At 40.7% G+C, this 8907-nt stretch overlaps 1 protein-coding gene across 5 annotated transcripts in view; it reads right to left on the bottom strand.

Moving 5' to 3' along the window:
- Window positions 1-5107: 5107 nt before the first annotated feature.
- arhgef10la (Rho guanine nucleotide exchange factor (GEF) 10-like a) overlaps window positions 5108-8907 on the bottom strand; it is an 89363-nt gene continuing 85563 nt past the window's right edge. For all 5 annotated transcript variants that reach the window (XM_026306935.1, XM_026306936.2, XM_026306937.1 and 2 more), the window contains 2 exons: window positions 8650-8772; window positions 5108-8088 (listed from right to left, as the gene is read on the bottom strand). In XM_026306935.1, coding sequence (XP_026162720.1) covers window positions 7538-8088; window positions 8650-8772 — 674 coding nt within the window. In that variant the 3' untranslated portion in view covers window positions 5108-7537. The remainder of the gene's footprint in view (window positions 8089-8649; window positions 8773-8907) is intronic.

Below are 8907 nucleotides of genomic sequence, written 5' to 3'. Positions count from 1 at the left end.
GACAAAAGCCACGTGGACACAGACAGAACATGCAAACTTCATGGAGGGCGAGGTCAAACTGGATTCAAACCTGGAAATGCTGTGAGGCGACAACACTAACCCTAGCAACATTGTGCTGTCCATAATATATAACATAGTCCCATATACTTTCCTCGGGGAAAAGATAATCATGTACATCCTATCATTTTAAATGAGAATTCCTCCTGTTCCAGCCAACTGCTATGACAGTGTTGGACTTTTGATTCTCTCTCAGAGGAGTGAGAGGTTTAAAAATAGAAACTGTCATCGTTGGTTAGTGTGAATGTCCACCCTATAAAACAGACAGCGCCTAAGCTGCCAAGCTTCCTGCACAGCCAAACCTCCTCTCCCCTTTTTTTTATCAGGCGAGAGAGAGAGAGTGTGCAGTTTGAATAAATATCATACCTCCCACCACTGATATCGATTTTCTATACTACTGAAAAACGAAGTATCTTAACTTTGTTGTATGTGTGGTTGTCAGCCCTGATGCCTTGTGGGAAAAGTCCATTACTTAGTCACACTCCCTTTTCGTAGGAGTGGAAATCAGGCTTGATGAGCTGGTGTCAGAGCTTTTTTTTTTTTTGCTGCCTCACTCTCAACTGACTGGCGCAATCAAAACAATCAAAGACACTGCAGCTGAAAACCCTCAGTAACTAAATCACAGGCATGGTACCCTGTACATGCATAGCGAACCCATGATAAGATGGTTCTATGACTCCCTCTTGCATCCTAGCACTGTCTTGGTAACAGCATTAGAAAACATGGCTTTGTTATTTACCATAATACAATAAGAATGTGTTTAAAAAGGCTCCATCTGAGGACAACAGCACTAAAAGGTAGCGTACATCTCTTGATGAGAGGCAGGAGAGATCAACGAAACACAAGGAACCACTGAAGAAAGTTTAAGAGGGAGAAAAATAGTGAGGGAGAATGAAAGCAAGACAAAGACTGCTGTGAGTCCAAACACAGACATCGTTAAAACCAGGCCCAAAGGTGAAGACAGTCCAGCATTCCTGTGACTCCTTAGACGCAGGTGATGCAAGCGTTACATCAGCATGTCACACAGACCAACAGTGAATGCAAAGATGAGATGCTTTTGTTGTTGTTTTTTTTATGCTGAAAATGACTCGACTTCTCTTACTTCTCTGGTGAAATATGGCCAGGTTAGAGCCACATCAGCACGTTATTTACCTCTGAGATCTTGTCTGGCTGACATCCAAATTCAATGTGAATGCAAAAGGAGAAAGACTGCACCTGAATGCTAAAATTCTCGTTTTGTTTGAATAGTCAGAGAAATGTTGGCATAAAAGTGACTTGATTCATTGTGAGACATAAAAAGAAATTTTATCTTCTCCACAGAGGTCCCACTGAGATAGTAGCAGAGAGTTATAGCAATAGATATATGAATTGAAGGTCACCCTTCAAAGGCCCAAACAGTCTTAGAAAATAAAACACTGCAGGACAGAGAGAAGTGCAGAGCGTGTAAAACTGGCATGTTTATACATATAACAGTAAATAAGAAGTGGGGATAGGAGTATTAGTTTTGAGGAAATTGCCTATAAAATGCCGCAGATGTACTACACCTATTATGGTTTTACAGACTGCAAAAATATAAATGATAAAGTCATATCTAAAGGAAAGTGCAGCAATAAGAAATCATTACAGAAATACCACTGAAGAAGTGCATTTATTTTCCTGTACCAGATGGACTAAGCGATAAATACTGCTGGAGATAGTAACTATTCAACACACACATGGTGTCCTGCCATTAAGAAGACCCCTCTCCTCCAGGACACGTTGAACAATGTACATTTAAAATTTCATCAATCTTTTGCATAATTAAAAAGTAGTAAATAAAACACACCTGTAAGCAGCAGTGAGACTTTAAAAGACATGTCTTCATGAGAGATTGATCGGTCTGAGCAGTGAACATGCACTGTGGGAATTTAGGTCTTAGATGTCAAAGTTTGGTGAACTGGAAAACAATATCCTGTATTAAAAGTTTTTTTTCTGGTTCATCGGAGACTGACTTTGCCAGGGGAGACAGTTAAATGTGACACAGAGATGTGACCCAGTCCCTCTCTGTGGGGATGTTGACAGGCATCAGCTCTAAGTGTTGATGGAGGGTGATAATAACAACCAAGGCAGCCCGGTGTGGGCCTTAGACTTGCATTCTCCATATGCAAATCATTAGCTACTGCCTCCTTTGTTAAGTAAGGTTTGTAGGTTTGGTTGCGCTTCTTCTTTTATCATTTGTACTGCCAAGCCGACGAAAATGAAAAGCAATGCAAATATGCCTGGCTTTTAGGAGTCGGCAGATAAAGCTGGGAGACCTTCAAACTGCAGCGCTTCATCCGCTTCAGTTTAGCCTTGACCAAGGCATGCAAATTATACCTGAGTCGTAGGGAGAGTGACGCCGCAAGCTGCACAGGCGCAAAGCTGGGGCTGGAGATAGGCAAATCTCTCCTGGAGCAGGGTTAATTGGCAGAAAATATCTATAGAAAGGTTTATAAAAAAGGGATTTGTGAAGTCCCACCAGAAAAAGCACACATATTTATGCCCTATACTGTTTGAGTCGACAGCGAAATGCTTCCGCAGCATTTCGGCCTCTCCTTTTGTCATTTTGCTTCCAGCCACGGATGTGGTCTACCGCTGACCCAGGTACAAGGCACAATTCAGCACTGCCTTATCTGATCAGTATTACATTCTCAATTCTCCCAGGAGTTTTATGGATACTTTCTGAAGCCTACTGTAGTGGTGTGATCCTTACTGTGTTGCTGGATGCTTGTTTGCGTATTGAGGGCTCCCAGGATAACATCTTTCAGCCAAAAACCTTGGGTAAATGAGAGCTTACGACACAACTGAAAAGAGTACAAGTAAACAAAGCCTAGATTATAGCCATCCACAGAGTATGAGGAGGCATGTAATGGCAGAGATTGCATTTTTTCTGACACTCCCCATGCATATCCAATGAATCAGTGCATGACTCGGGAAGACATCACTACTTTCACATAAAAAAACAAAACAAAAACATGTGGGTTTGCTTGTATTTACCAGTATATTAGTGACATACAGTAATTACCTAAATGTTGCTATGCACACCTGAACCTCCATCTGACTCCTCTCATTTAACCCAGATTTGCTGTTTTATTTTAGCATTGACCTTTCCTGCTAATTTCCTGTAGGCTGCTGCTGAGGTTGACTTTAGTGGATGTACAGCCACACTCCCCCCTCCTTGTGCCCCTTTATCTGACATTGTCAGCACCAAAGGGGGCCTCTTATGTGGCCTGACTGCTCCATGTGGAGTTAGTAGGAATAGAGGAAGCTATAAATGTAACTTTGTCAGTCAGAGGGCAACAGCACATGTTGACCTGATTATTGGTCATGAGGAAACTGCACACAGTTCATTTCTCACTGTGGTGGATTGTGGATTTGTATTCCGTGCAGACTTCTTTGACACGTGTTAAAATAAAGCAGCACAGCGAAGGAGTGAGCTACAGACCTGCAGTGAGAGTCAGAGGAGCAGGGGTAGAAGTGGAGGATGGGAAATGGTCGGGGTTCCCCAGTGTGTTTTCACCTGCAGTTTGAGCTGGCCCGTAACAATCCTGCCTGTCTCCCTGAAGTGCAGTGTGCCAGCAATGACATAAGCAGCTGGTACTCCACCTAGTATGAAGGTGAAGAAGCAGAAAGGAGATGAATAAACCAAGTCTCCATTGTTATCATTTAACTGAGAAGTTTTACTCAAAGGCTGCACTCACAGAAACAGCAGAGTCCCTGTAATTGACAAAAAAACCTTCAATTTGAGGAAAGATAAAAGAAGATAAAAAACTGTCTCCCTTTATGGATTCTGTTATTGCTTTTGTACTTTAGCCTAACGGTCAAAATCGACTTGATAAAGCAATGAGAAACAAATAACCTGGACTGTGTCACCTGTGTTGTGATGCCTAGAGGGTAGTGTATTGAAGATGGCACACTGCTAATTGGTATTACATTAGATTTTGTCTTCCTAACGGTTTCAGTATTCGTACTTTAATCGAAAAAAAAAAGATTCATGTTGTTTTTTTAAATATCTTTTCAAGCCTTGGCTTCCAGCATATATCGAGGTAAGCTCATTGTAATTTGAATAACCAAACACCAAAAAAACGTGAGAAAACAATCCAAATGATTTGGATTAAAGACAGGATTTTCTGTTCCTCAGTATGAAAAGTGCAACACTGTTAATATATCAGCATAGCATCATAATGCACAGCATCATAATGGTGCAGATGTACAATGTCTTTGTAAAACCCACTGTATCCTTGTCTCATTGTCATTCTTGATCTTAAAAAAGACTGAACTCAAACTCACATCTACATTTCTTTTTAATTTAGTATGAGCTTGTTAGACAATGTTTACACATAACATTAAGGTACTGCACCAAAATGAAACAAGCACTGTGTTTATTTACACCTGTGATGGCATGAAGGGTAAAACTACAGCTTCAAGGATAATTCTGGATTATTACTTTTATAATTTACTTTTGCAGATTTGACCAGCTCTTCATTTCAGTCCTGGTAATATTTTACCCAGCAAAGTAATCAATGAGATCTGGAAACGTTGCTACAACAGAGTCTGACAGGTCAAGAAACATGAGCAGTCAGATGATCACACAGGTTGTAAACAAGCCAACAGTTCTAGGTGGTAAAACTAAAGGTGAACGCATCCATTATGTCAGCAGTAATGCCTCGTTGCACAGGAAATCGGTGTGCACACAGCTACAGCAAGCCTGACACGTCAGAGTTGAGCTGGAAACCTGGTCTGTGAACTGTGAGGGATGTTTACAACAGACAATGTGGATAATAAATTTAATTTTGGTGTTTACTTTTTTTTACAAATTAGTCTGGCTGATCAAGGTGTTTATTCACATCCTGTATAATCATTTGACAGTTTGTATTTCTTATCTCACCAGACATCGTTACTGTCTCCTGATCTCAGAAACTAACTTGCACATGCCATCATAAGTGAAAGAAACGATGGACGAGTGTAAGATCATATTGTTATAAAAACCACAATTACCCTTTCACACCAAAGAATAATAAATTCCATCAACTGTGCTTTATGCATTTTAATCTACAAGAACACTGTTGCAATCCTTTACACAAGGGAATAAATGTGTAATTAGTACAGTAATGGTTCTAATTAGTAGTACAGTCCATTCATTTGTGAGTATGAGTCAACGTACACAAGTAAACATATATTTGGGATTAAATCTTAGCTGTCAGCAGATAGGCTAGTTAAACAGTTACCTAATCCATGGCAGCCTTTGTAAAAGAATTATTTATATTTCATCAAGGCCACTTGGGCAGGTCTACACACCCATCCTTGGGTTAAGGTTGAATAAACAACCTCTATAGTGACCATGAGGATGTTGTGGTTCCAGCAGCATTGAATCGCACATGAATTAGATTATACATTTCTCACGTGACATTGAGATTTACATTTAGATGAAAGCATCCGAGGACAGTTTTCATCATCGTATTTTCTTTGAATGATTCTGGCTGACAGCAGGATGTTTAAACTCTTTTGAATTTCAGTTGTGAGGAGGAGAAGAGAAGGGAAAATAAACCTCAGTGTGCCTCTGGGAAATACAAAACATGAACTTTCTGCTTCATCTGTGATGAAGGGATAAGTCAAGAATCCATGTGCGGTGGACGAGCTAAGTAGAGATGTGGGTGGAGAAAAATGATATACTATAACCTTTTGCCATTGCATGGTCTGTTGAAAAGCCACAAAGCTAAGTTCATCGTTGGATACTTGTGTCAGCAGAGTGAAAAATAATATCGCCATATATTCTTCTTGGTTTTGTCTGCAAGATGCCATTTGTCAATAGTCTTTGTTTACAAGCTTGCCAATGCTACTTTAACTTTATATTAAAAAGTTAAGAAAAAACTTTGCAATATTACACACAGTACTACTGCTCTTCAGTACACTGCTGTTTTCAAATCTCATTATTTCGCAAGTTAAGAAAGAGAACAACCTGTACAAAGCTTAATGACAATGTATTTTATAGCAGCCGATGTGTTTTCTAAGCCTCAGGTTTATAGACAAACTGTGTAATTTTTTAGCTGAACTGAAGACACGATAACCATCAAAAATGGTAATGTGAGGTTTCCTGCCGACAGTTATGACAAGTTGTTTATGTGCATCCTCACATCCTCATCATAAAATATTAATGTTTGCATTAAACTCCAAATATTTACCAAGTATTAGCATGAAAACAGAAGGAAAACAAGTGTTGATGGGACATGGTTTACAAGAAACCTAATTAATACCACAGGTAATATACATCAGTGCCTATACATCAGTACTTTAGAACACCTTTTAATCAGAATCACTTCATATATTATTGAAAATTAATGTGTTGTAAACATGCTCATTAGTGTCTGTTAGTTAGGATCCCTCTGATGATACATAGCTGATGGCAGTTTACATGGCTGCAGCACTTTTATTTAATAATTCTTTTATAGAGATTTCCTTTTGATGTGTAGTTCCAGCTAATGTGAGTTGTGCATTACCAAGCCTGTGGAACATCTGACTGACTTGACTTTGACTGTCGCAGTACCTGGGCAAGATGATACTCTAAAACATGCCACCAGAAAGTTGAATTTCTTCAAATAAATCTGTAATAATTACAGCATAACATCTTTGACTCTTTCAGTACAGTTTCTGTTGCACCACCCCCCTGCAGGAGATTAAACATTCTGGTCTTCCATATCAGTTTGTTTTTATAACAGTCTGCACTGGCATGATGTCCTCAGCAACAGCATTGGTGCACTAGGAAGCATCTCATTTTCCCTAACCAAAACTCATTTTTTCAACAGCTGCAACAAAACAGAAAAAATGAAATTCATTGTTTTTTAAAAAAAAAAATTCAATTTTGAGACACAGTGGAAGGTTTCATAAATTCACATTGAATGGGATGGGGAAAAGGGTGGCAAAGCTAATAAAGTGATGCTTATGTGCCTTGTGATGCGGTGGTAGTCCGCAGCTTTCAGCTCTAAACAGATGGGATCTCTCCCAGAGGATCAGATAAAGGATGTCCATCTCCAACTCTACAGAACAGATTCAAAAAAGGTGTCCTGTCCATGGTGCTCACACAGAAGTCCTGCACATAAAACAAATGTGGCAGACCACACAAAGCAATAATGGCATTCATCTGGAGCATATCAATCTTAACTACATCATGAGATGGAATATGGTCAAATAATTAAACTGTGGTGGCCTCTGCCACTAGTGGAAAGGTGATGATGCTCGATCCTGAACATTCAAAGTGTCCTATGGACAGTACCTCTAGTAAACGGCATGCCTTTGTTTCCTCATTTCAGAAGCTAAATCGTAAGACGTCAAGCTCTGTAACAGCAGAAAGACATTCTCATCATGCTGTCAGGTTCCTTCAAACTATGGAACAGGTGAATAAATGCTACTGTAAGCTGCACAGACATCTATAAATACACATCACCTTGCAATTTAATTTTTCATATCACACTGTCAGTGGGAGTTGCCATACCATAAGAATATTCTCTAAACCCTCACCACTCATCCTAGTACCAGCTGCCGTGCCTTCTTTCAGTCTACGGAAGCCTTTGCCTCCAGAGATAATGGCTGCAGAGATCACCCTGTCTCTGCGTCCCCCATCCCTCTTACAGGGACGCCCCTTAACCCACATTTCTGGGTCATCACTGAGCTCATAGATAGATCCATCTTCCACACTGTGCTCCAAAGACTCCAGGGAGGAGTCTGACGCCTCGTCACCCAGCGCCGTTAATGGCCGTCCAGGTAACCCTGACGTGGAGCGCAGCTTGTACTGCAGCAGAACACCGCGTTCTTTGCCCATTCCCTCTCCCTGAGAGGAGCTGTACTGCTGCAGGGATTCCTGAGAAGAGGTGTCACTGCGGTCCTCACCCCCACAGGCAGAGTCTGGGCCATCCCCAACAGAATCCCTCTTCAGCAGTTCAGGAGACAGGGTGCTAGTGGTGGCTACCAGGAAGTCCACAGGGCCACAGTGGGCGTTGAGAGAGAACATCCCTTTTCCTGTCAGAGGCCGGCAGAAGGAATATTTAAATGAGAGAGAACAGGCGAACAGGTACATCTCTCTACTGGGCTGGGTTTAAGTTACTGTCTTATCAGTTGCAGTTTGAAGTGTTATGCTGAAAATGACTTCCCTGGGACATTGTGCATCTCATCAACAGTTACCTGTAATTGTCTATTATAATTTACATCTGTAACAGTAATTACAGTTGCTGTTGTTCAAGGTGTATTTAGATATTATTCAATAAACGTTGGAATACGGTAGTCATGAAGTAACGCTTCTGCAAGTGGGAAACTAATGACCTCATTCACTTGGCATAATAAACAAAATTCTGCCAGGCAGTTTTTAGATTACTCTGCAAGAATATATATACTGTCTGATTTGTGTGTTGCCTGCCTGGTAATATTTGCACTGATTCCCTGAGCTACAAGAAAAATGTGAAGTGCAACCTCAATAATGGGCATTGCAGAGTAATTTTCTGCTGTGAAAAAAACTCTTTGCTTTTCTTTTGACCTCCCAAGAGGCTGTTCAATCACAGTCACCTGGTCCCCTTGCATCCATACCTGTTATTTTTGGGATGCCCTCCAATTTGGGAACTGGAAGAGTGATAATTAAGCCTTCGGCAGTGCCCACCCACAACAGCCCCTGGCAAATTAGGAGACTCGTGACTCGCATGCCCTTTTGACCTGCAATATAGAAAACATTGACAGAAAATTGAACAGTTTTTGTTCGCCACCTACGGGTATAGAATGACAGATAGCTCAAAACTGCATCAGATTATGGTGCCTTTTGAAAGAATAACAGATAACTCCCTGCTGACA

The sequence above is a fragment of the Mastacembelus armatus genome, chromosome 5 (assembly GCF_900324485.2).
Source record: "Mastacembelus armatus chromosome 5, fMasArm1.2, whole genome shotgun sequence".
Lineage (NCBI taxonomy): Eukaryota > Metazoa > Chordata > Actinopteri > Synbranchiformes > Mastacembelidae > Mastacembelus > Mastacembelus armatus.
The sequence above is the reverse complement of the archived record's forward strand: the minus strand, read 5'-3'. Positions and strand labels throughout refer to the sequence as shown.